The 27,166-nt window shown below is 52.1% G+C and overlaps 1 protein-coding gene across 1 annotated transcript in view; it reads right to left on the reverse strand.

Annotated features, from left to right (window-relative positions):
• Positions 1 to 1,288: 1,288 nt before the first annotated feature.
• The window catches only part of PKP1 (plakophilin 1), a 42,329-nt gene continuing 16,451 nt past the window's right edge, over positions 1,289 to 27,166 (reverse strand). The window contains exons 3-13 of the mRNA XM_049770629.1: positions 14,672 to 15,066; positions 11,880 to 12,024; positions 11,018 to 11,225; positions 9,910 to 10,087; positions 8,536 to 8,650; positions 7,064 to 7,219; positions 6,294 to 6,470; positions 5,336 to 5,489; positions 4,432 to 4,618; positions 3,811 to 3,895; positions 1,289 to 1,363 (exon numbers count right to left, since the gene is read on the reverse strand). Coding sequence (XP_049626586.1) covers positions 1,289 to 1,363; positions 3,811 to 3,895; positions 4,432 to 4,618; positions 5,336 to 5,489; positions 6,294 to 6,470; positions 7,064 to 7,219; positions 8,536 to 8,650; positions 9,910 to 10,087; positions 11,018 to 11,225; positions 11,880 to 12,024; positions 14,672 to 15,066 — 1,875 coding nt within the window. The remainder of the gene's footprint in view (positions 1,364 to 3,810; positions 3,896 to 4,431; positions 4,619 to 5,335; positions 5,490 to 6,293; positions 6,471 to 7,063; positions 7,220 to 8,535; positions 8,651 to 9,909; positions 10,088 to 11,017; positions 11,226 to 11,879; positions 12,025 to 14,671; positions 15,067 to 27,166) is intronic.

Raw genomic sequence — 27,166 nt, forward strand, 5'->3', positions numbered from 1 at the left:
GCTCCTAGAAACCTCAAAATGGGTTGTAAATAGGTTGGTCTATGCTGAGCAGAGGCAGAGATGGGTGGATGAGATAAGGGCCTTAATTTGGGGGAAGGATTTGGGAGCATGGGTAGAGGGGGGGGCTGATGGATGGTGGTGGTGATTTTGTGGAAAAATACAGTAAAAGATAAGAAAATCAATAATCCTAGGACATTCTTCATACCTGGAGCCCATCTAAGTTTTCTGGGAAGGAGCAGTGTGGAAAGCCCAGCACCCAACAGCTGTGTTGACACAAGAGTTTATTGTAAATCTCTGACTTTTGCTTTAAGAGGATTTTTCCCTAACTGTTGCTGCTTCCTATCTGTCATTCCTGCCCAGGAGGAACCAAACTATCTCCCCTGGTTAGTGCAAAGGCCAGTGAAGCATTTCTGAGTTGATCATGACTGAGTTAACTTTCAGCATTGAAGAGTCTGGAGCAACTCAAAGCTTCTTTTTTGTTGCTGCTGTTTTGGGCTATCCTCGGCAATGCTCACTCCTGCCTCTGCACTCAGGAATCACTTCTGATGTGGTTTCAGTTACCATATGGAATGTGGAGGATCCTCTCTGGGATGGGATGAGGCTGCTGCAAATATCCTGGTGTCCTGACTGTGTATTGTGTGAGGGGGGCTGTGTTCAAGGCAAGGGCTCTTCTCTCTTCATTATTGCTCCAGCCCTTAAAAATACTTTTTAATGTTATATTGAAAGAGAGATAATTTTCTAGGACCCAATGTAGATCAAGACCATTTTCTAAGAAGTAAAGATTTCTCTCTTTCTGGAGAGCTGTGGAGGCCCTGACCCAGAAGGGCACAGGCTCAACTCTGGGTGTATCTGGGGGTATAGTCTCACTGGCTTGTCCCTGAGGGGTGCTATGTGTGACTTTTACAGCTGTACCACATGGTCCTGCCCAGGCCTTTGGCCTGCTGATACTCCCTCTGTCTGTGGCGGCACAATACCTGCTGATTCAATCATGCATTGGCCATTGCAGCTCTCAGGCCCCTTGCATCAGCCTAAGGTAGTCTGTCTGCCAGTCCAGAGGCTGCTTCTCTGTCTTTGGGGAGCAGAACTGGGTCCCCTTTTTGGGATGGAATAAAGTTTCTGCAAATATCCTGGTGGCCCCTGGGGCCGTGTGTGTGTGTGTGTGTGTGTGTGTGTGTGTGTGTGTGTGTGTGTGTGTGTGTGTGCGCGCGCGCGTGATCAAATGTGCATGTGTACTGTGTTTGCACCTGTGTAGTCTCACCTGCAAGCACGCGTGCCTGGGCATCTCTTCTTAGAATCGAGAGGTGAAGTTCCTGAGACTGTTGGCCCCAGTCAAGGGTCCCAGCATGCTCCGATCAAAGCCGTGCTGCAGGGGGGAAGTATTAGCTGCATGAGGTGTCCTGGGGAGTTTTATGGAGCTCCCCATGGGTACCCCCCCCCCCCAAGCAGCACCCTGGTCCCCATGAAGCACCCTCATAACATGATACATAGGTGCGTTCAAATTGCTTTCACCTGCACATAGACAAGCCTGCTGGTCTTCAGTGAGTGGGAAGTTCCTTCCTAACCTGTGTTAGGGCTGGAGGGCTGGACATGCCCTCTACTTTATTTTAATTTTTTAATTTTTGGGTCTACTGGAAGTGATTAAAGGTTTCCCCTGGTTTTGCTCTCAGGAATCACTCCTGTGTACTCTGGGGAACCATATAGGGCGCTGGGGTTCAAACCCAGGTCAGCCATGTGCAAGGTAAGCATTCTACCAAGCATTGTTCCAGCCCAACCAGATAATTTTCAACCCCTGGGGTGGGGCTGGCCTGTGCTGAGAGGCTTCTGGGTACGAACTGTCTTCTCACCACCTGCAGCCCCATTAACTCCTGAGTAGAAACCAGTTTTACTCCTGCCTCTCCTGCTTCTTTCCCTCCCTCCTCTCTTCTTCCTCCTTCCTGTTTCTTTCTTTTTCTCCTTCCTCCTCCCTGCATTCCTTCCTTCATTACTCTCCACTTCTTTCATCTATCCCATCTATTCCCTCCCTTCCTTAACCTTTTTACTCCTCCTCTCTCCCTCCCTCCCTCTCTCCCTCCCTCCTTCCCCCTCCCTCTCTCCCTCCCTCCTTCCTCCCCCCTTTCCCCCTCCCTCTTTCCCCCCTCCCTCCCTCCCTCCCTTCCTCCCTCCCTCTTTCCCCCCTCCCTCCCTCCCTTCCTCCCTCCCTCCTTCCTTCCTTCCTTCCTTCCTTCCTTCCTTCCTTCCTTCCTTCCTTCCTTCCTTCCTTCCTTCCTTCCTTCCTTCCTTCCTTCCTTCCTTCCTTCTTCCTTCCTTCCTTCCTCCCTTCCTTCCTTCCATAGTATCTCCTCTCAGCAGTGCTGGGGGGCCTGGACCACTACCAGGATTTGCTGGTCTCTTGGTGCTAGCAAGATTATTTAATGGACCACCAGATCCACCCCAACCAGTGACTGGATACCCTGCAGTCCTAAGCAGAGCCACAACACTCTAGGCCACATGTGCAGCCCTGATTCTGTCACTTCCCCAGCATATAATAGGGGCTCTCTAAATGCTTTGGAGCAAATGAGAACAGTTGCAGGTATGGAGGGGTCCTGCAGAAGAAACCCCTACCTCCCGCTCTTGGAGCCAGCTCGATTCTCCTGGACCTGAGGGAACAGTGTTCCAGCAGCTAGTGTGAAGCTTGGCCTGGGGCTTGGCCTGGGGATAGGTGAGGGCAGGGAAGTTGTCCCTAATGAAGCCCTGGCTTTTGGTTGAGAGTTTTGAGCAGAGTCATCCTCTGGGTCCTTTCCTAACTAAGGCCCACCCTGGAGTCTCATTCCTGGACTTGCAGGGTGGACAGAGGCAGGGGGCCCACCTGGCTATGGCTAGACCCCTCCCAAAAGAAAGGCAAAGGTGCCTGGATGCTTCAGGATGGAACAGCCACAGACAGCCCTGGGTGGTGGCCACTTACAGCTGGATGGACATGTGGTAACTCAGCGGCTCCCTGGAGCTATACAGGAGTCTTATATGGTGTGGCTCTACCCACATTTGGGGGGTTAGCTGGGCCCTAGAACAGCTCCAAGAAGCTCTCCTTACTCTCTCACCCTCATAGTGGTGGTCAGAGGAGCCTTGGGCCGAAGCAATTCCAGGCCCCACAGTATCCTCTTACTACAGAAGATCCCCTAAGTACTGGAGGATGTGCTGGCCCCTCTTTTCCCCAAGCTCTGGGCTGAGTCCTACAGCACGAGCTTCCTGCCCATTTTGTCTTTCTCTCTGCGATTTCTCCATACGCACACTCCTTCCTGGCCCCTTCCTCTGCAGATTCCAGAGGTCAACCAGATACCATGGTTCTCTCGTAGCCACAGCAGCCCCAGGACCTGAGCCACTCTCCCCAGGTTCCATGCCATTATCTGCAGGGACCCCCCTCAGCTCTGTCTACACACTGGCAGCTCCAGAAAAGGGTCTGAGGGCTTGGGAAGGATAGAGGACAGGATCCTGTGTCCCCACCCCCAGGTGATATGCAGAACTTCTGTACCTGGCACCAGGGCCCACTGTACCTAGCCTGGTGTTACTTCTATCTGAAATCCTCAATCCAGCCCTTGTGAACCCGTGACTGTTCTTTAGCCCAGACCTCTGTTGCAGCTGAGACTTTCCCCAATGCTTTCTAGTCTGCCTTTAGTGTACCCACCAGCTCCTCACCCACCTCCTGACCTCAGTCCCCACACATCTTTCTAGTTGAGGCCCAGATGAGACCCAAGCAGAGTTCGTTCCAGAGTCGTGCCCCAGGCTCTTCCCTCCCTCTCCCTCCTCTTGATTCAGGGGCTTAGTTGGGGTCCTTACCTGTCTGAGGACTCCCTGCAGCTCCTTGCTGGACCACATGTCGGACAAAAGGAGCCGGGCAGCTTCAGCAGCTTTGGGTGAGGCACTGCAGGCGGGCAGGAGTGCAAGTGGGTGAGGCTTGTGGAGAAGTATGCTTCTCTCCCTCTCACTGTCACATCTAGAAACTCTGGGATACCCAGAGTGGACCAGAGCCCCTCACCCCTAGAGGTGTCTATTAGGGACACTTCACTCACTCTGAGCCCCTTGAGCCACCATCCTTGTCTTGGCAAGAAATTGCCAAAGGTGCACATAAAGTGTCCTCACGTTCGGTCTGTTGTGCCCACCTCCCCCGGATCTCAGAACCCTCATAACCCTTCATGGTCCCCTGTGTTGCCCACTGATTGTTATGAGGGCCTTAGCTCTAGAGACTTCTACAATTTCTCTGTAGTAGCCTCCATCATCCTGGTACACCAGCACTGTTCTAGGGCCTTCTCCTGGCTCCCCATTTGCTGAAACTGAGAGGTGAGCTCTGGGACCACCCTGCCCCTTAAAGACCACTCCTCCATCCATCTCAGTGCTCTGCCCCCTTTCCTCTGGTTCCACCTATCTCAGTGCCTGCCCCTCACAGCCCGCCCCATCTACCTGCTGCGACACAGGTTGAGAACATTATTGATCATGCTGCTGGAGAAATGCTGCTTAGCCACCTGCGGCTGCGATGCCATCAGATTCCTCACGGTGTAGCAGGCAGAGGACAGGATGTCTTCCGAGTTGCTGGTGTTGCCGGTGTGGCTGGTGAGCAGCCTGGTCACCTCTGGGAACACTTGGTTTCCTGGGGAAGAAGAGGTAGCAGAGTCAGGACGACAGCTGAGTACGACTCACTAGGGCCACTGTCCCTGCCTGCTCTCAGTCTGGCTCCACACAAGGAATGCCCAGAAGATTCCAATCCAGCTCCAGCCCCATGCTCTGGGTCTCAGAGGGACCCGCACCCTATCCAATCACCTTCTTTATGTGGGTTTGGGTTTTGGGGTCACTCCTGGCTTTGTGCTCAGAAATCGCTCCTGGCAGGCTCGGGGGACCATATGGGATGCCAGGATTAGAACCGGTGTTTATCTGGGGTTGGCCACATGCAAGGCAAACGCCCTGCTACTGTGACCCCCACCCAGCCACTTTCTTTCAGTCCAGTTTCCTCCTCCTGACAGCTGGCCCTGCCTCTAAGGGTAACATTAGAGGGTACCCTTGCACTAAGCTCTAGAAAGTGTGTGTGCCCGCCAGTGTGTCTACCTATATGTCCATGTATCTGTGTGTATCTGTGTGTGGGTGTTGGGTATGTGTTGTATTGTGTGTTGTGCTGTGTGCTTTGTTTATGATGGGTGTACTGTGTTATGATGTTGTGGTGTGTGTTGGGTTGTGTGTTATGTGTATTGTGTTGTTGGATGTGTGCATGTGTGTTGAGTGTATGTGCGTATATTGGTTGAAATGTTGTGTCTGCCTGCCGAGGAGCATCTAGTGGAGGCAGAGACACAGGCCTGATGCAGGGTCTGCTCACCCATCACTTTGTGCAGCACAGGGTGCCGAGACATGTTGCTCAGGAGTGAGGCGCCAGAGCGCACCACGTCAGCATTGCCGGATTGCAGCAGGCGTGCGATCTGGGGCAAGCCCTTCTCCTTCAGCCCGATCAGCTGGCTCATGCCACTGGACATCTGTGGGGAAAGGGCTGAATGAGGCCTGAGCTGGCTTCCAGCAACAAGGCCAGCAGGACAGGAGGGAGTGTCCCTATACAAATAATCCCCCCAACCTCTCAGTTTTTCTATTGCTACCCTAGCAGAGACACAAAAACTTTCCATTTGTGAAAATACAAATACCATGGTGACAAAGAACCTCACTTTCTGACCCCCCCCCCATCCCTGATCCCAGGCGAGCTCAGAACCTATGAACTCCAAATCCATTTTGTGCCTTTCTAACATCCCCAGCAGAACCTGACTCACAGAAGCCACAGGATACACAGGCCACCTTCCACCTCCCTCACTTTGCCTGGGCAGAGATGGGCACCAGGAGGTGGCATCCACACAAAGAGTCAAATGCAGGGTGGTGGGCCAAGCAATTCAGCCAGCCTCTGACTACTGGATCTTGATGGTTGTGGCCTGATCTAGGCAGGCTTGAAGCTCTCCAAGACCCCTAGTCCAGTCTTCCCATTTCCCGTTCATTTCATTTCCACCCATTTCCCTTTTGATTAAGTCAACAAGGTTCGGTGGACAGTGGCCCCTGCTACACATTTCTTGGATGCAAACAGACCTCAGATAGCCGTACTTATTCTGTCCTGCCCTCCCATCTGTATCGGGCCTCCCCACCTCTCTGGCTTCTGCTATAACTTTCTTACCAACCCCCAACTCTGTCTGCACTTTCACTTGCCCCTCCCTGCCCTGAGCCCATCAGAGCCCAAGGAGTCAGCAGGGGGCCTGAGATCATGGAGCAGCAGAATGGGCAGGGCAGGGGCGGGTCCTCACCAGTCCTTTGCTGGCTGTGAGGTTCTGCAGGGCTCCTGCACAGGCCTCCAGGGTGGCATCCTTTTTGCTCTTGCCCATCAGGTTCAGGTAGGTGCGGATGGCATCTGAATGGTACAGCCAGCTGCTGCCCTTGGGGTTGGTCTCTTCCTCCGGGAGGGGGCAGTCGTAGTTGTTGTTCTGCGGACGAAGGGGGGCAAAGTGAAGATAAGAACTCTAATAGTTCTGTTTCCCTTTTACAGCCCTCAGGGATCAAGCAGGTTCCTGGAGGGGCATGTCCATGGGCGTGTTCATGAGCTGGGCTGCACTGTACCATGCCCTTTCCTTAATGCCTGCTGTGGACCTGTCCTGCCTTCCTAGAGTGAAACCCTGGTCTTGAGTTACTCTGGACTCTGTTGGGCAGTCCACAGCCGTGGAAGAGGCCTGATGGGCTTCTTCCCAGAGCCTGGGATATTCAAAGGGTCCATAGGAGCCAGGCTGAATGAAGAAGGTGACTCTTGACTACGTGTACAGTGAGAGAGACCAAGGCCTGCCTAGGGCTGGAACTTCAGGTTTCTGGGGTATTCTCAGCTCTTCCTGGACCATGAAATCCCTCTGTGTGCAAACAGGAGTCCCCCTACTCATAGTTCTTAGGGTGCAAAGGGGGAACTTAGGGCCAAGGCTTTGATATGGGCCTAGTTCCTTGGACTTGACAAGGAGGTGAGGGTGGGAGGTGGGCCTGTGGTCTGTGGGGCCCATGGACAGACAGAAGGATGCCGGCCAGCGCCACTCACCATCATCTTTTCACTCTTGTTGCTGAAGCAGCCGGTGGAGGACTTCTCCGTGTAGGCATTGCGGTTATTGTACTCCAGCTGGCGGTAGCGAGTGGGCACCTCAGCGTCCAGTCGGTAGGAGAGGTTGTGGAGGATGCACATGCAGTTCTCCACAGACTGCGGGCAGAGCAGGGTGTGGCATGAGCCTCTGCTCAGCACCTGGGCTCCTCTCCTGCCTGGACTAAGGGGTGTTGTCAGACCCCTGGGCTGCTCCTCTGGAATAGCGGCCACCCAGCCAGTCCCTGTCCTGACTGGGAACCCTCCCTATCCTGCCATTTACTCATAGAGAGTGGGGAAAGGTCCAGGCTTCAAGCCTTGGCCACTTGTAAAATGAAAACACTTATTTCAGCAGGAGGATGAGTCACAGAGAGGAACTCGCAGGACCCAGGACACAACAGTTGGGGAACACATGCTGCTGGAGAGAAGGGACCACTGAGCAGCCCCTTGGCCTGGCCTATACGCTTTTAGGACTCATTAACACAAGGATCAGAGCTGCCCAGTCCCCACACTACTTTCCTCTGCCCAGGTGTACCCTTTTTAAGCGGGCTTATAGCCCCCACACCCCACTGCTGCTCCATGTGTGGCCATTGGTCTCAAGTGGACTCTAGAGTGAGGATTTGGGCAGCCTGTGGCTCAGGACATCTGGACCTGCTGCGAGCTAGAGGGTTCAGGGTTCCTCGAGGGTAAGTTTATTCTGCTTTTGGGGGTTGTAACTTGTGAGCACCAGGCTGAGCAACTCCTCAGGCTCTTCCTGAGGCCCTGTTGTCACCTCCAGTGGATGAAGGAGGACACAGAAGTCCTTTCTCAGGGCTTGCAATAGTCATCAGAGCCCTGTCCCCTGGAATGGTGGGATCCCACCTTCTTGGAGACTCTGCTCTGTCCTGTCTCTGTTTCTGTGTGTGTCTGTGAGTTTACAGAGGGCAGAACATTAAATAACCCCTGCACCCCATCCTAGAACAGCCTCCACAGCCATTCTGGCACTTCAGGCCACTGGCTTTTAGCTCTGCACCCAAATATGCCCCTACCCTCTGTGGGCCTGTCTCTAGATTCTGGCTCAGGCATCTGACCATGCTCTAAGGCTTCCAGAAAGTGCTGACCTTTGGGCTGGAGCAAAAGTATAGTGGGAAGGGCACTTGCCTTACATGAAGTCAACCTAGATTTAATCCCACTACAACATACGGTCCCACCAAGCCCACCAGGAGTGATCCCTGAGCACTGAGAAGATGTAAGCTCTGAGCAGCAACCACTGGGTCTGACTCTAAAAAGCCAAAAAGAAAAACTCACCCCAAAACAGAAAGTGCTAACCAGCCTTGTAGAGTCTAGGAAGGAAAATGTGAGGCCAGAGAGAAGTGCCAGAATCATGGCGGGGGGGGGGGGGGGGGGGGAGGGGAACTGTGTGCATGGGACCTCTGGGTCACCTCAGACAACCTCACCTTGTCATCACAACGGCTGGCAGCTACGCAGTTCTGGACATACCCTACCAGGGAGTCAATGAGCCCCGTGTAGTTCCGCATGGTCTGGCGGCCTATGTCAGCTGAGCTCAGGTTCCTGCATTGGGCCAGAGGGGTGCAGGAGGAAGGGGGAAAGAGAAGGGGTGCAGGGAGGAGATAAGAAAGAAGAGATGCAGGGAGAAGGGTGAGAGAGGAGGGGTGCAGGGAGGGGCAGAGGAGGGAGCAAATGGATGGAGGAGGCAGGGGGAACAGTTTGGGAGAAGAGTGGAGAGGATACGTGAAGGGTGGAAGTTGTGGGAAGAGGAGAAGGAGGAAGGAAGAGAGAAAAGGAATAGAGTGGTCAGGAACAAAAAAGAAAAGGAAAGAAGAAAATCTGTCAATGCCTCTATTCCTGGAAAAGTCCCATGCTCTAAGGTCCTAGCTAGTAATTTAGGATGGCCGGGCAGCAGACGCACTTCCTGCCACTAGAGGGTGCAAGTTGAGTGGGAATTGGCAGTCCTCAGCCGGGTTCTTTCTGGGCTCAGGAAGAGCCAGCGAGCTGGTTCAGGAACTGTACTGGGGCAATGCAGCTAAGAAGGAGGCAGGGCCAGGCACCAATTGCCCTTCCTCTTGAATGCTGTGCCATGCAGGAACTCATTCCCAGCAATGCGGACCCCTCTGCCTACCTGCTTCCAGCAGCCGGCCAGCCCCTGTTAAGTCCTTAATTACCCACCTGTTCATCTCCCTGCCTCTCGTGAGAGCTGGCACAGAGGAGGACAAGTTGAGACATGGGAAGGCATACCAGTGACACCCTCACCAGCGGCACCCTCCCTCCCCACTTTCTGGAGGTTCCAAGATGTTGGGAGAAGACAACTCCTTTTAGAGTGAGGCTTGACCCTAAAGGGAATTTGTTCTCCAGCTCCAGCTCCAAACCAGCACCTGCCCCCAGCTTGTAAACCTCTCTCAGGGAATAAGCACACCTAGATCCCTTCTCTACAGCTGCCCAAGGGGCATGGCCCCACCCTGGTATGGGACTCAGGAAAGTTTGGGCGAAGCAGAGCCATCTGCATACCAATGAATGTGGCAAATGGTTTTTAGCATCACAGCAGGGAAGTGACTCATTAGGAGACAAGCTCTTCAAGATAGGACAAGAAATGACTTGGGGGGTGAAGAGGGGCAGCAACTAATACCCAGATTGGATATTTAGGTACAATCTCTTAGATTCCTGACCAATTTAGGGAGGCCCCTCCAAGGGGACCCAGGTGCCTGAGTCAGTTTCAGATGTGTGTGTGTGTGTGTGTGTGTGTGTGTGTGTGTGTGTGTGTGTGTATGTGTGTGTGTGGCTGGGAAGATCCACATCTGCCTCCTTCCTCTCACCTCAAACAGCCTGTGGCATTGAAGAAGACCTCTGGGTCCACCACCTCCCGGGATACGTTGCTGTTGCCATCACACCAGCCGGAGAAGGGGATGATGACACGGTCAGCCAGGACAGGCAGAGCATCAGTGATGAGCTCCTCCTTCAGCTCGTCAGTGGAAGACAAGTTCCAGAGCAGCCCTGGGGTGGGGACAGTAGCATGCCAGGCTCAGAGAGAATCCGGGGGTACAGCCCCCACCCCTAGCTATGCTCAACTTGCTGCCAGCCCATGTGCTCAGCGTCTCCATGGATGGGACAGTAGTTTTTAGGCATACTGCCTGTTCTACAGGTCTCTGTCCAGCGCTTTTGTGCACATGGCAGTGAACACAAAACTCCTCAATGCCCCTGCTCTTCATACAGATGCCAGTACCCAGAAACTTCTGTCCTGTCTGCCCAGTTGAACACAAGGCTTACTACTGGCATTCAGGGATCATTCCTGGGTGGCTCAGGATCAAAGTGCCCTACCCACAACTGTCACTCAGCCCTTTTACTCTTCTACCATGCATCTGAAAGTCATTCCAGAAAACACTGCCCATGTTGCTCTTCTGGTCTTCACGTCTGTGGTTGTCCTTGTGAACTCTATTTCTTGGGTCCCCATCCAAATGCTTAGTATGTTTTATAGAGGGAAGATCCATCATCTCTGACCCCAGAAGCCACCCTCTCACCTCATAACTGTAACCTGAAGGCCACAGGACCTGAGGCAGATGGACTGCAAGACACCAGCCTTTGCCCTCTCTCCGCACAAGGATCTTGATCCCTGTCACCAAATGTGTACAACATAGAGTCACATCTAGATGCCACCCACTAACCCAAAGTCTGTACAAGGATGTTGCGGATGTTAGCCTGGTGCTGCCTGGGGAGATGGCTCCAAGATCCCAAGCTGTGGCTGGGTTTCTTATAGATGGTCTCCCCAAGGTCTAGCTCCCTGTTGACTGGGTCCCTGACTGAATTTTCAAGGCCTTGCTTCCCTTGTCTGGTTCCCTGTGGCCTGGCTCCCCATGGATCAACTCCCTATGGCTGTGCTCCTTGTGGTCCTGCTTTTGTAGCTGGTCTCATGGCTTGGTTCCCTACCGGTCAGCTGTTTCTGGATCTCTGTGCACCCGGTTCTTCTCAGGAGGCTGACAGCCTCGCGGATCCCATTCTGTCTGCGAGTCTCCAGCTTGTTGGTGGAGCTGCGGAACACCAGGTTGCGCAGAGCCCCAGCTGCGGCCTGCTGCACGTTCTGGTTGGGGCTGCGAAGCAGGTCCACAAGCTTGCAGATGCCTCCCAGCTGGTAGACCTGGGGACAGGGTACCACACTGTCAAGAGGAGATGCCTGGGGAACATTCTCAGGCCAAGGCTTACACTGGGCAAGTTAACATTGATTCAGTGTTTGGAAATCAGTGGTTGGCCATGGAGGCTGTGGGCCAGGCTAAAGGCCTGTCCTATCACAAGCCAAGGCAGGCCCTCACTGGGCACCCTAGCTGGGTGCTGCTGCCCCTGAGCCCTGGTATCCCCTCTAGTTGGAGTAAATAGACCTAAGTACAGGTAGGAGGAGGGGCTGCTCCATGGGAAGACTTTTCCTGCAGCCAACACATCTAGATATAAATGAAACCTGGCACCTTGTCTCGGGCTGACCCGGGACCCTACAGGTATCCCCCTCACCACCAGCCATATGTGGGGCTCCCTCAAACTCACTGCTCTACCACAGGGGCCTGGTCAGAGGGAGGATCATGATTCGGAAGACTGAGAGAAGGGGGGGTAGGAGGTTGGGGGCAGTTACTTTCTTTAGGGCTTTCTGCTCTTCTGGGAGTCACATTTGACCAAGGTGCCCACCACTGTACTGTGGACCCATCATACTCCTCACTCCAGGCAGAGGCCACTGCCAAAAACCTCATCTTAGTTGGAGTTCTAGGCTTTGGAAGGAAGGCTGGGAGCACGGGGATCCTGTTACCTGCTGCTTGGCAGACTCGTCCTGGAAACAGGTGTGCTGGATATAGTAGGCGCCAATGGCTTGGTACTTCTCATCCTGGGCGCTCAGGTACTGAACTGCCTTGGGGATGGTCAGCCCGCTGCACTCAATGTCCTCACTGCAGATCCTGCAGGGAAGGCGCAGAAGTGGGTTCCAGGGGCGTTCCCCTTATAGTCATAGACCCCGTGGAGAACACCCGAGGCCAGGGAAAGACACTGTGAACATGACCAAAAATTCTGAAAAGAATTCTAGTTCGGGGTCCCTCTGCACTGAGAAGAGTCAGCACCCTCTCCAGGGTTGGGGTTGCTGTTCTTCCCCTGGGTCTCCAATGACTCTGCCTAGCACCTGGGAAACACAGATGAGCTATGAGCCTTTCCTGCACCAGTTTCCTTCATCCCTTCACCACTGTCTTCCTTCCATTCATCGATTCACCACCACCATTCTCTCCTCCTATCTACTATCCATCCGCTGTCCATCTTTCCATCCACCCTTCAATTCTCCTATCCACCATCCATGACCCTTCCCTCTATCCATCACCTACATGTCCAACTTTCCTCCCTCCACCTTCCATGCACCATTCATCTGCCCCTCTTCCCCCTTCTCTCCATCCATCCTCCAACCCTCCTTAGGCCTCTTCCCTCCCTTCATCCATCTCCTCATCTAGTCATCCTCTCATCATTCAGTCCATCCACCTACCTCTCCTTTCCTCATTTCCCAAAGAAAGCTAATTCTTCCTTTTGATCCCTGCATTCCTTGATATAATTCTTCTTCCACAGAAATTCTTCCATTTCCTCCTTCCATCTATCCTTATGGTCTTCCCCCATTTGCTGTGGCCAGAGACCTCATATCAACTATTCTCCAGGCTCCTCCATCTACTATTGTTCCCTGCTTATGCTTTTCCCAACAGCAGCTTCTCTGTACTGCAAATTTGAGTTCAAACTGCTTAGACTCATAGCTAAGGGCATATCCTATGTATTATTTCAACTCCTGAAATGACTGACCATCAACTTCTGTTTGAGTTGCAGAAGTAAAACCATCATGTTCTAACCTAATGATCTGGGTAGCTTCTGTCCTCTTGGACCAACTCCCTAACAGGTCTGCACAGCCAAATGATTCTTTTCTCTCCACCCCAGTCTGCAGTTCAGTCCACACCTGTTCCCTCCAATATTCCCAGTTCTAGCTGTAGCCCCACATCTGTGAGACTGCTCAGGAAGGACCCTCCTATTTGGAACTCCCCTAAAATGGATAAGCAGGCTGATGGTGCACCTGCCTGTATTCCCCTAAGGTCAGTTCCCCATGGACCAGGGCAGCCCTGCAGACCCCACGCTACCCTATGAGAAATGCTCCTGGCATTCAGGCTTTCTCCCCTTCTTTCCTATGAACCTCCTATCTTCTGTCTCACCAGTGTAGGAACTCAATGAATGCCAATGATTTCCTGATTCTGAAAAAATCCCCAAGGGGAAGGGCTCTTTGGCTCACCTCACACTGAAGCAGTTGTTAGCTGGGACCTGTCAGCCAATGCCACCATTATGTGGCAGTTTACTCCCCCCCCAAAAAAAAAAACAAAAAAACATGTTTTTCCTAGACCTGCCTCCAGCCTCAGCCAAGGGCTGCTCTCAGCCAACTCTTTCTTCTCCAAACCACTTTACATTGCTCCGGCTCTCTCCAGCCCTTAGGCTTAAAAATAGGGCCCAGCTACTGCACAAAGCAAAGGGCCAAGGGAGGCGCCTGTACACCCAGAGTACAGGTCTTAATGTCTGCTCAATGTTTCCTCCTAGGGAACTCAGGTCCTTCCTGGAAGGGGCTGTGAGCTTTAGAGCAGAGGGGAACAAAGCTTTTGGTGCTCTCCTGCTCAGGCCTTTCCTCTGCCTGCACAGCAGTCTGGTTTGGCAGGCCCCAGGCAGATGATGGGCAAACTATGAGCAGCAAATGCTCTTGATGGCTGATAAAGAATAGCTGAGAGGGTGCAGGGACATACAGCATCATGAAGATGAAGCTTGAAGTTCTTTGACATTGTGGCCCCGGGTTTCCCTTTTCAGGGGAGCCAGGATTTCTCCTCAATTCCCCTGCGTCTGATGCTCCAGTTGGCAGTCAGAGCTGTGGGTGCTCAGCAGTACCAGGGCCTCTGACTTTGTGCATCTGTCCATCCTTCTTGGTGTCCACAGGAGTGAGCAGAGCACAACTCACCTCCCCACAGGCCTTGCTGCTTGCTGAAGGCAGAGGGGTCCCAAACTCACATAGAATTACAGTGGGGAGTGGGGTGCTTTTTATACTCTGGCACTGAACTCCCAAGGTTTCTGAACAAGCAACACTGAGGAGGCCTGAGAACTAACATTTCTTCCCAGTGTCCATCCTGCTGAGGTTCCTGCTGGAGGAACATATGGGGTAACCCCGCCCCACAAGTCAACCTTCCCTAAGGAGCCTCCTCTGCCCCTTACTAGGGCCCTTAGACACTTAATTCTTTGCAGAAGTGCTCAGAGCTTATTTCTGGCTCTGTGCTCAGGGATCACTCCTGGCTGTGCTTGGGAGACCCTTTGGGGTGATAGGGATAGAATGAGGGACACACAGCAGAAGCAGCCACAAGTAAGAAAGTGCTGCCATAACCCCCGTATTGTTTCCACTGTGGTATCTGGATTCCATCTTCCCTACACACTCCCCTACACTCTGGGGATTCAGGGGGACCAGAAGCCCTCTCTCCATGTCATTATAGCCTTGAAGGGGATTGAAGCACCTGCCACCCACCAGTTCGCGCCCTCCCACTGTGCCAGACTCACTTGGAGCTGGCTCTGGAGTGGCCAAAGGACAGGTCCTTGTTGCAAGTGAGGGGCGGCACATACACTGGGTCCTGCTTGGAGGTGCAGGAAGGTGGGCGGCCCGGGCACTTCTTGACGGCCTTCTGGCCACTACAGGTGCTGTAGAAGCTATAGCGATTCTGGGCAGTCTTGTGGCCCTTGCTGCTCAGCGTGCCCTTGCGCAGGGTGCCCCGGGGGTCACAGTAGAGGTCTGGCTCGCTGCGACTGGCCTTGATCTTCTGCAGGAAGCAGATGTCACTGCCTGCGCCAGTGGTGGTGCAACCAGCCCTGGGGTAATGCCGGCCCCAGTTCTCCATCTGACTGTAGGAACTGAAGCGCCTGTTGTCTGTCTCACGCTTCAGGGTCCCATTGTACATCTGTGGGTGAAGGGGAAGCTTGTTTAAGGCTGTGGACTATGTTTGGGGAACCCACTGACCAAGGAAACAACTCTCTGCCCAGGCTTTTGAGGAGTCTCCAGGCCTCGCAGTGCTGGGGCCTCAGCTAACATCTGAGACAGGACATTTGTATGTGCAGGTACCACTCAAATGGATTAAAAACCCTCAGCAGTTGGGACCTCTTTCCCATCTCAGGCACTAGGATGCCCAATTCTGGGGACCAGGGCTGTGGCTCAATGGTAGACCACTGGCCTTGCGTGTATGAGGTTCCCAGAGCATTCATGGGAGTTGGGCAAAAGCTGAGTTGGGAGTGAGTGAGCCTTGAGCACCGCCAGTGTGGGTCCTAAATCAAACCAAAGCAACACATGAAATACAGACTCTTGAGGCCGGAAAGATAGCACAGTGGTAAGGCATTTACCTTGGACTTGGCCAACACAGGACAGACCTGGGTTTGAATCCTGACATCCCATTTGGTCCCTCAAGCCTGCCAGGAGTGACTTCTGAACACAGAGCCAGTAGTAACCCCTGAGCACCTGAGTGTGACCCAAAAACCAAAAAAAAAAAAAAAAAAAAAAAAAGAAAAAGAAAAAAGAAAAAAAAAGAAATACAGTATAGACTCTTGTAGTGCTGTGAAAGGTTGTGGAGGCTGGAATGTCATGAATACAGATTTCACGTGTTCTGTCTGAAGAGGGGGGCAGAGGAAGGCACAGAGGAGTGGGACTTCCTTACAGTCACATGAATTAGAAGAACAGAGCTGTGGCTTATGTCTATGGCTCCTGTACCAACTTGCAGGCACCCTCCTGATGTAGCAGCTCCATTAAAGCCTGTCAGGGGGTTCCCAGTTCTCAGGGAGGTGTTCTGGTTTGGCCCGGACTGCGAACATTTATCCCCTGAGATATCCTTAGCTCATCCTCCTACAGGGAGGATAAAGAGGGAGCCCTTCAGAGAGTTATAGGGAGGCTCTGCTCCTGGACTTCTGCAGTGGGTGCTTGCTGGTCAGTCCCGAAGGAAAAGGTCAACCTATGAGGTGTCCCCAGGGCTGTGTCAACACAGCTGAGAATCAGGCCCCAGAGGCTGAGATGGAGCTATGTACAGCAGTTCTGGATGCTCCTGGTTGCTCTCCCAGGCACTGTCCCGGCCTTCTTCGATGCCTGCTTCAACTGATCCCTGGGTCTGAGAAGCAATATACTAAGTAAATAAAAAACAGATCCTCAGAGGAGTCAACTGGGGTCACCTTTACTGGGCCCAGCCCATGGTCCAGAGTCTGGCTGGTCCACCCTGAGTGTGAGTGAAAATGTGTTTAAGGAAGAGTGACCCTGCAATTGTGAATGAGCCTGTTTTACTGTGATTGTGTGGAGATGCTGAGGGGATGTGTCTGTGTGAGTATATCTGTGTGAATGTGTGTCTCAATGTGTGTCTATATGTGAATGCTGGTGTGTATGTCTCTATGTGTGTATATGGATCTATATGTAACTGTATATATGTCTCTATGAGTGACTTTATGTGTAACCGTGTGCATGTCTCTGTATCTGTGACTGCATATGAATGTGTCTCAATGTGTGACTATGTATAAGAGTATGTCTCTATATGGAGGTGTTATGTCTCTGTGTGTATGTGTGACTGTGTCTATATGACTATGTCTGTTAGTGCATATGGTTGTGTCTGTACATGTTTCTCTGACTGAGTATGTAACTACATGTCTGTGTGACTCTATGTGACTCAGTGATTTTTTGTGTGTGTGTGTGTGTGTGTGTGTGTGTGTGTGTGTGTGTGCATGCATAGTGAGGTCATTAGGTACCTGGTAGTCCAGCCAGGCAGAGTGGAAGAAACCAGACCTTGGCCAGGTCCCCTTTCATCTCCACAGTTTTGAGGAGCAGAAAACAAGCTGGAGCCCAGCCCCCGCTTGAAGACATGCGCACTCAGAGTTCTATCCTCCCACTATCTGTCCTGATTGGGGATCTCATGGCCCACCACGGACTGGGCAGGCACTTTGCTTCTTCAGATTGGGTTAAACCAACCTCCTCCAAAGAGAACAGCTGATGGGCTGCTGAGGGAAAAATTGCAGACAGGAGGGGTGGCCGTTGCAGGAGCCTTGGCATACACTGCATGCACTGTGTCCCCTATAGAAGCTACACAGTCCATTCCAGACCTGTGCTGCTTTGGTTGTGGGTGGCCACACCTCTGCAGACTCTACAGGCAGGTGGTACCTTGGTAGGAAGGCCGAGTTCATGCAAGGGCAACACTAAGCTCTTGCTCTCTGCAGCTTTCCTGGATGGCACCTTGGATATTCCAGGTGCTCAGGCACATACACTGTCCCCACTTAGCACACAGGGACCCAGGATGGCAGGCTGGGGCATGAGGCACCTGGAAAATCCTGGGGGGAGACATGGTACAGAGGCAGAGACACCCAAGTGGTACTGCATTTCCCAGACACAATGGGTGGCATTGATTATTCCTAGGAACCATACCCATGTCCTGGCTGCTGGAAGTTGTGTTGTGGTGACTGAGACAGGACAACCATCACCAGGAAGAGCAAGAGCATCTCCAAAGGGGCCTGAGGTCCCCTCCAAGGCTACCATCCAAGCCTGTGACTCTCCTTCTGAAGGCTAAAATAGTGTTCTCAAGGCTGAAATGGTGGCTCTGGTCTCACACCCCTGGACAAAGATGTTCCTCACAGACCCATTGTTTTTAGAAGCCCGACTATCTGGCTCAAGCCCTGACTAATTCATGGCCTGATTGTAAGTTGGCTGGAACTTAGCCCCTGGAACTGCCATGTCTGTCCTTGAACTTTGCTCACAGGACACTTATGTTGGTCTCTGCTGAGAGAACTCCGATGGAGTTGGCAGCCCTGTGGGGACTACTCTGACTCTCTGAGCTCTCTTTGAGATCTAATTGGCTTTAGAACCAGGCTGAAAGTTCTCCTTCACTTGCATTATACTCACAAGTTGTCCCATGAGGAAGTGAGAACAACTCAGGAAAGGGGTACATTCTGGGATTCAGAGGCCCCCTATAGTCTCATTCCCTGTCATAGAACACCCCTATAAGCTTCAGAGCCCCTGGAAAATGTGGTCTACACAGTGGGGCACCCCAGGAAGCCTGTCTTTGTGAGCTGAGTGTATGTATTTACAGGGAGCTCTTAGTTCTTAGCAGATAACAGATTCTTCATTGAGGTGATGCCCAAGCATTGAAATTTCTGGGTCCTGGTCTTCTGGCCCTAAAGACCAATAATACCTCCTTATCATGTGATGAGCAGGAACATTCACCTGCCACCCTTCCAACCCACTTCCTGGCCAGGTCCCAGCAGGCAGTTGTGGGGGTGCGCACAGGTGTCCAGGGTAGGTGGTGGAGACTGCTGCCAGTTGGTCCCAGCACACACCCACTCTCAGATAACATCTGTGGGCAGTGCCTCTGCTCTGAATACAAAGGACAGGCGCACACATAGCCCTTGTCTGGCTGCTCTGCTCCCTGGGAAACTTCAGCCTCAGGTGCTTGACCATAGATGGAACATTCCAGACACCAGAAACTCCTCTGGGAACAGCTACTGGGTTGGACTGAACAGCAAGTGGGGAAGCCTGAGGTGTGTCTAAGTAGAAAAACATAACTTGGAATGCCAGGAGCTCTAGGAGACAAGTTGGACCCCACATTCACACTGGGCCAGAGGGGGCTGCTATGAGCAAGAAACTGCTTGCCCTTTCTGTGAATGACTTGGATCTCAGAGTTCATCCCCTGATTCTTTGCTTCCCTTCCTTCTTGGAGGAGTGTGGGATTTCACTCCCCTCCACTCAGGGACCCCCAGATCTGTCCCCATGCCCACCCCTGCCTTCCATCTAGTTGCTCTTCAAGGCCAAGACCCCTCATCCTGACAAGGACTTTCTGAGATGACCAAGTCAGAGATCAGGAGCCCACACTGCAGAGCCTCTAAGATTTAAGTAGTGTTAGATCTTCAAGAGAAGAGAAGAGAAGGTCTTTTGGCCCACACTTATGGACTGGCCTGGGAAGACACTCCTTCTGTCCTTCCTCAAGAATCCTCTCTGCTCTTCCCTTTCCAGGCCAAGTTCTGAAGCTCATTTGCTCATCAGGGACTATTTCAGGGCCCCACCAGCCCCCTACCCAGCCTCCAAGCTCTGATGCTTTCCTACTTATGGTGTGGTGGTCTTGACCTTGCATAGACAAAGCTCTCATTTGCTTGAGAATCTGCAGTGTCTCTCTGGACTTCCCACCCCACCCTGACTATCCACTCATCTCTTCCCGCCCTCCACGCCTTGATGTGCGACTACCGCCCATTTTACTCAGCCTCTTGACCATCCTGAGGAGCTGCTCCAGCCCACCATCTCTCACCAGTTGAACAGTGTCTCCTCTCAGGCTCTCCCTGACCTGCCAGAGCTGTCTGAGGTTCCCTCTCTCATCCAGTGGCCTGTGGTCTTCTGGGCTCCAGCTGCTAATGCTGGTTTCGATGATTCCCTAGCTCACAGGATCCTTTGCCAGGCCTAGAACAGGGCTGGGCCTGCACAGGTCTCAGCCTAAGGGCAGGCTGAACCACCTTGGGAATCAGTGCTGTGATTCAGGCTGTTGATGGGCACTGAAGTGCCACTATAAACCAGGTAAGTGATTAGAAGGCAGGAGCATCAGGCTACCTCTGACAATCCAGGGGGCTTCTCTCCCCATGACCTGGTGGCAACTTGGTTCTAGCTATACTGTCCAGACGAGCAACCTGGCTCCAGGGCCTGGTATGTGCCCGGCAGACCAAGATTAAAGAATGTCTGTGTCCCCAGCTATTAGCGCATTTGGAAACTAAGCTTCAGCCAGCAAGGTGGGGCCTGCGGAACCGGCTTGCCATGACCCACGCCCTGCTCATCCTTGCCCGGCACAAGGCCACAGTACTCACAGGGTCATCTCCATAGCAAAGGTGCCTATGCCTACACCTGAGAGGGATGCATACATGAACATGGGGACACACATGGAGACATACACTGAAACACATGAACAAACAGATACACACAGAGATGTATACACAGAGACACACCCAGACATGTAGACACACATGGAGATGCACACTGACACACACTGACATGTAGACACACATGGAGATGTATACTTCACTCACGCACACTGACATGTACAAACATACAGAAACACATGGAGATGCATACTCACACACAGACATGTAGACATACAGAAATGAAAACTCACACGCAGGGACATACATGTGGACACACTAAAACGCATGAACAAGAGGACACACATGGAGATGTAGACTCACACATACTGACACACACAGGCATGTAGAAATACACGTAGATGTCCACTAACGTACTGACATGTTGACACACATGGGGATGTACATTCATACACACTGACACGCACGAACATGCAGACACACACGGAGACATACACTGACATACACTGACACACACAAACATCAGACACTCATGGAGATGTACACACACATACTGACATGCGGACACACATGTACACTCACACACTGACATAGACACATAGAGAAACATATATTCACTTACACATAAAGACATAAAGACATACAAATACAAACACATGCACACAGAAATACACATACATACGCACAGAAACATGCATACATGCATGCACATAGGTATATACACACAGAGAGACACATGCACACAAACCACACACAGACACAAAGACACATATACATGCGCAAAGATATCTACAGGCATACAGACTCATATGTCAGACACAGAAACACACATACATGCATAGAGACACACGACAGACACATATATAAACACATTACATATAACACACATGCACTCAGAGAAAAACACAGACACCCACATATGCAGTATGTTACATATTTCTATGTATTTCTATGTGTATACATATATTCATGCAAATACACATAAACATTCTCCCATACATAATAACACACGCACTCACAACTTCCCAAGGCTCACGCTTCAGAGCCTAGAAGGTTCCTCTGAGACAGTTACTCTGAGAAGAGGCATGGGGCTGGAGTGATAATATGGTGGGGAGGGCCTTTGCCTTATATGCAGCCCACCCTGGTTTGATCCTGGCACCCCATATAGTCCCGTGAGCATCACCAGGGGTGACCCCTGAGCACAGTGCCAGGAGTAGCCATGAGCACTGCCCTTGTGACCCAATTCCAAGAAAAAGCAAAAGAAAAAAAGGCCTGACTGGAATCCTCCTGACAGTCCCAAGTATCATCAGGTATCATCTCTGACCCTACCATCTCCTGTGCTGTGCCAATGGAGCAGTCAATTACAAGGTAGCCAGGACTTGGGGGTGGGGGGATGCTCTCCTGCTTACTCTCTGAGAGTGGAGCCCCCCAGCACGGGTGCTCAATGATCCAGGCTGGGGAGTGTGTGTATGACCGGGGGGGGGGGGGGGGGGGCGGGGATGCTGACTCAGCTCTGGAGGCAGCCTGGGAGTCAGGAGCCTGAGTCACAGGGTGGGCAAAGGGGTCTTCTTCCCTACTGCTCCCTCGGGTCAGGGTCCTCCTTTCTTCCTTGACTCTCTGACGGGTGAAGCCCAATGTCTTAGCTCAGAAGTGACAGTGAGTGCCTGCTGGGGTGTTTCCTGCGGTTCTCATCCCCAGGAAAGAGCCTGTGAACAGACTGACAGACATGGCTAAAGGGATCCAGGGGCTGCCTACAACAATGAAGCTTAGAGGAGTGGAAGCACCCAGTGCGGGCAGGCACCTTTCACTACTTGAACTGCTAGAAAGTGAAGAAGACAAGGAAAGCTTGGATGCCGGCTTCAGGTCTATTGTGGCACCTGGGACTTGGTTGGAAGTTGGTTGTGTCCCCAATAACCACAAAAAGAGGGGGTGCTCATGGCACTGAGTTATAGCAGTGAGATGTGGGTAATTCAGAACGAGGACCCTATTAAGGTCTAACAGCCTGGGCTCAGGGACCTTCAGGAAGGGCTTCCATGTCCTGGGCAGGCATAGTTGGGATGCAGCCCAATCTGTAATGGCTGAGATGGGGCTCAAGTCTTCTGGGATAAAGCTGGCCAGAGCCCCTTGGGCCAAGAGCAGAAAATGGTCACCTCATAGACACTGCAATGGAAAACTCCATTCCTCAGCATCTCGTCCCTCCTGCCATATAATGAATATGGGGAAATCTGAGCATCTTTGGCACCCCTCCTAACACCGCCAGATAGGTTTGAGGACTATTACTTCAATCTTCATTTCAGAAAAGGACCCACAGGCCTCAGTGGACAGGGCTGCTCCCCATGTTCATCCTGGTTTCTTCCTGGACTCATTCAAGGCTGAGGCTGGGGCTAATTTTCCTAGGCTTGGCAGTCAAAGTTAGAGGCGAGCCCTACTGCACCTGGGATGGCTCCTTGGAGTGGCCACAAAGGGCTGTCCAAGGTCCAAGGTCCAAGGTCCCCATGCAAGGGGACTCCTGGCATGACTTAACAGCTGGAAGAGCACACTAGAGATGCAGGAAGGCCCCACTGGGCCACACAACCACTACCCTACTCTGTGCTGGTCTTGAGTGATATGACAAGTGCTGGTTACTTTTCCATCCTCCTTCCCACTCTTCCCCAAGCTGCCCTCTCACCAGACACTGAGCCAGTGTGTTTCAGTTTCTGGAGGAGAAGGGCTCTAAGCTATATAGTAGAGGCTCTGAAGAATGGCAAAGACTCTCGAAGACACAGCTGTGGATGGGACCCCCAGCCAGGATGTGACATGGAGGGAAGGACAGGGGTGTCCCAGAAATAAACCCCCCTTTGGGCTGAGTCCATATGACTTCCCCACTCCAGCCTAGGTACACGCTACTACTCTATGCACCCCACCAACATGGCTTTGCTGGGGTAAAGTCAGGAGTGAGAAGTGTGTGGAAGTTCCTTGAGCATCTTCTAACACAATTAGGCCCTGGGCTCTAAAGGACACTTGAAAGAGCATTCCTCTTCAAGGTCCTCAGGGGCATTGTCTCTGCCTGGCCCTCTGGGGGAATCTGAGGCTCAGAGAAGCAGAGACTTGACTGAGTCTGTGAAGATCTGCCAGACTCTGGCCTCCTTCCTCTCTTCCTATCTTAGCTCACCTGAGCCTGGGATCCTGAACATAGTCCCAAAGGTTATGTTGCTTGGGGGGGGGGGCACTCTGCAGGACCACAACTCTGATTGGTCTCATACTCTGGCCAAGCCCCTCCTCAGGGGTACTAGTCTTGCCCCTCCAAGCTGATGGCTGAGCTGGACAAAGGTGATCAGTCTTGATGCCTGACTGCCTGGGGACAGGGAGAACCTGTGGATGGGAGAGGTCCATAGGGAAAATGTGGAAAAAGTCTACTTGCTCTCCCTACCTCCCAGACTTTCCCCCTACCTCACCTCCTCCCCTAGCCTCCCCATCGCAGAAGGGAAAGGCAGGATTCAGAGCTGACATGGGGTTTCCTGACATTTCCTGCAGCTTCTCTCCTGGTGCAGCAGTGGGCTAGGTGGGTTGGCAGCTTGGAGGAAGCATCATCTGTGAATGCTCCGTTGCAGGTCTGCCAGCCATGCAGGTCTCTAAGGGGAGTTTCTACTGGGTCCCCAGCTCTAACCTGACTCACAGGAACAGTTTTGGGAAAATTACCCTGCAAGAGTGCCACAATCTCTGGGAGTGGGAGGCATCTTCAGGGATGGTGGGAAGGGACAGGGCAGCAGCTAACAGCGCACCTCCCTGCCCACCTGCCAGTCCTGAAGCCAGGGTTCTCTGGACACCGGCCTAGCCTAACATCCTGATAAGTGGGATCTTTGGCAATGAAATCATGCTTTGCTTTCAGTCGGGTGATTGTTGCTTATAGCTAGGTCAGCCTTCATGGGTGGCCAAGGACTATGGCATGTCCTGTGCTGGCTCTGTCCTGCCTTGCTGTGAGCCTCAGGCTACCCCCAGCCTTCTGAGACAGTCCCCCCACCCCCATCAGCCCTGTAGCCCTGGCGATGTTGGGGAAGGGACTCCTCTCTAGTTGGGGGAGAGGCTTCTCTTTCTTTCTTTCTCTCTCTCTCTCTCTCTCTCTCTCTCTCTCTCTCTCTCTCTCTCTCTCTCTCTCTCTCTCTCTCTCTCTCTCTCTCTCTCTGTCTCTGTCTCTCTCTCTCTGTCTCTCTCTCTCTCTCTCTCTCTCTCTCTCTCTCTCTCTCTCTCTCTCTCTCTCTCCCTCCCACCCCTCGCACCCCCACCTGCTGCTGAGATTTTGTTTTTCAGCTGAGTTTGCTCTCTAGGGCAGGAAGGCCTCCCGCAGAGACATGCCTGGGGCCCTGGGGGGAGAATGCAAAACCGCACCCCTGCCAAGGGTGGGGACAGAGCTTCCGCCCACTTGGAAAAAGCTGCTGCCTTCATTTCATTGAGCCCAGTGACAAAGGAGACCTGGGAAGAGGCCCCCAATCTGCCCAGGCTCTGGGGATCACAGGGGCTTGGCGGAGAAACTGGACTCATTGCTCTCTCAGCCTATCCTTTGCTCCACTCCTTTGCTCCACTCCCACCGCCACTGGCTTGGACCCAGTTCTGACATGTCTACCCAGGAGGCAGAGGGCAGGGCAGGCCCAGCACTTTGCTGTAGATTCGCTTCCCTGAAGATAAAAGCGAAATGGCAAGACCAGTTCCCTACCAGCTCTCATACTTGGCCCAGCACTCTGAGGACTAATTCTGGGGATCCATGAATGATGGAGAGACTGGAGTTTTATGAACTGTCGGTGAAGACTTATAGGCTTATGGGCTAAATAGAGTCATTTTTGTCAAAATGAGAAGGAAAAGAAAGGGAAAATTTGTTTTCTAATTTTCTTCAGGTGCATAAAAGAGATGTTTGCAATTATTTCCAAGTCTTCAAAACTTCCCTCAGAGATTCTCATTTGAATACTATTGAATCTAATTTGAATCTGATTTGAATCCGAGACTCTAATTGAATCCCTCATTTGAACGAGACTTGCGTTGACTCCTTTGGGAAGACATGCCCCTTCTCCATGGCCAAAGACTTGTGAGTTTAGAAGTCCTCCAGATGGAAGGTGCTGAGCCCTGGCTTCCGTAAGCCTTGGCTTTGCCATCTGTGCCATCTGCTCAAAGCTCTGTATATTGTGGAATGAGCAATGGGGATGCATGAGAGATGAAGAGCCAGAGAAGCATTGTGCATGGACTGTGAGAAGGGCCTTCGATAGACCACTTCTGGGGATGACCAAGTCTCCCACCTCCCATCATCCGTATAGCTGTCAACATGTCCCTCAGTAGTATGTGTCTTTCTGAGCACTCAGATCAAATTGTCACAATCACTGGGGTCCACTTATCTTCTTCTGGGTTAGGAGGAAGTGGGGTTTCTGTGGCTCAGCTTCTGAGGGGCAGCACAGGGTCTGTGACCTTCAGAAGGCTGAAAAGATCTCTGGGGCTATCAATAAGCAACAAGGTGACCTCCTTGTGAATCCTTCAGAGAGGAGTTGCCAGCTTGAGGACCCACGATCCTCAGCATCCAATGCCTTCAGGTCAAAGAGCATGCCCTCCTCTCTCTGTAAGCCCATGATTTGACAGTGACAGAGTAGAGAATTCTTCACCATTGTATTCCTCCCTCTCAGCTCCTTGCCATAGTTGTAGGGCCATGGGCAAGAAATTGTCTTGCTGGTGGTCAGCTTGAGGCTTAGCCCAGAAAGGTTTCAGCACCAGTCACCTGGGCAAGGAGGGAGAACCAAAACTCATGCCCTGCTTCTTCCTTCTGTCTACCCTGACTCTCTCTTCCCTGCCTCAGTCAGGATGAAGGGCCTCTGGACCCACTAAGTGGTTGAATTCAGTCAGCCAGTAGTGGGAACAAGCCATGGAAAGCTGCTCACACAGGACCTAAATCCTCAGGTAGCAGAATGTGCTCCCAGAGAAAATGTTAACTTTTAGGTGAACAGGAGCTTGGAAAGCAGGTTCCAGACAGAATTGTTTGGCCCTGACTTTTTTCTCATCTGGAGTGTCTCCAGCCCAGAAACTTGTTGGTGAAAAATCACAGGAAGGCCTTGAGTTCTGCCTATTCTCTGTGATGGTGGTGGAAAAATGCTGTGCTCACCAAGGCCTGGCACTATTTTAGTGTCTGGCTTTGTGATATGAAGAAAAAAAAGAAAACAGTTTCTGCCACAGAGGGTCTCTTGCTGTCAGGCTCATTGCATCCCTCAGCAAGAAGGAAGGTTGTCTCTTCTTGTTGAAATAGCCTGGGGCCTTGTGGGACCCTCCTATTTCAAAGGTGGGTGGACATGAGTCAATCGCTGGCTTTACACCAGTCACTCCCTCTCAGGTCAGGAGCCTGCATCCACTAGCGCTCTCCCTCCACAGACTTTTCAAGAACAGAGGCCCAGCAGGCACTGCCAAGTCACTCAGAGCAGCCCTCAGTGCTGACAGCTGGACGCGGGGGTAGAGGCTGATCCTGGCTTCTTAGCATGGGAGGCAGGCTAGTTATGAGCCCTGTTACCTTTCTGCACACAGTGTGACCTGCGTCTCCTCCTGTGGCAAGGGCTAATTAGTTGCCAGTTTCCTGGTGCCTGAAGCAGCCCAGCGGGAAGTAGGAGGAAATAGAGAAGGCATTATCTATCTGTGGGCTTGAAGTGGACTCTCTGGGCAGAGTCATAGCTGACCCCGTCTGAGAGAACACAGTTCAGGCTTCTGATCCTGAACTACTCTGATTTTACTCTTAGGCTTTACAGAACCCTGAAAAGTGTACTGAATTCTATCCCAGATGACTGGATGAGTCCTTGACCAGGATTCTATAGACAAGAAAGCCCAGGCCTAGAGGGATAAAGACCATGCCAGGATCCTCAGATTGTAGGAGTTCCTCTGACACTAGAATCCAGGCTAGACACTAGAATCCCATGGCTCATCCCAACCTTACTACCCTTCAAAAGAGAAATTTCACCCTATCTGGAAATAGATAAACTGGGGTTCAGGTTACAAACCCTATCCTTAGTTAAGGGACAGAGCTGGTATTTGGACTGAAGTTTCTGGCCCAAGTTTAGAATTTGTTCCTCCTTTTGGGGCTTTACTAGAGTGTGCTGGATAAATGTGTCTCAGGAACATGCAGCTAAATTCATGAAGCCTGGCTGTGTAGATCAGCTATGTAGCTACTAGCTCAGTATGACAGCCCTG

This window comes from Suncus etruscus, chromosome 3 (assembly GCF_024139225.1).
Source record: "Suncus etruscus isolate mSunEtr1 chromosome 3, mSunEtr1.pri.cur, whole genome shotgun sequence".
Classification (NCBI taxonomy): Eukaryota; Metazoa; Chordata; class Mammalia; order Eulipotyphla; family Soricidae; genus Suncus; species Suncus etruscus.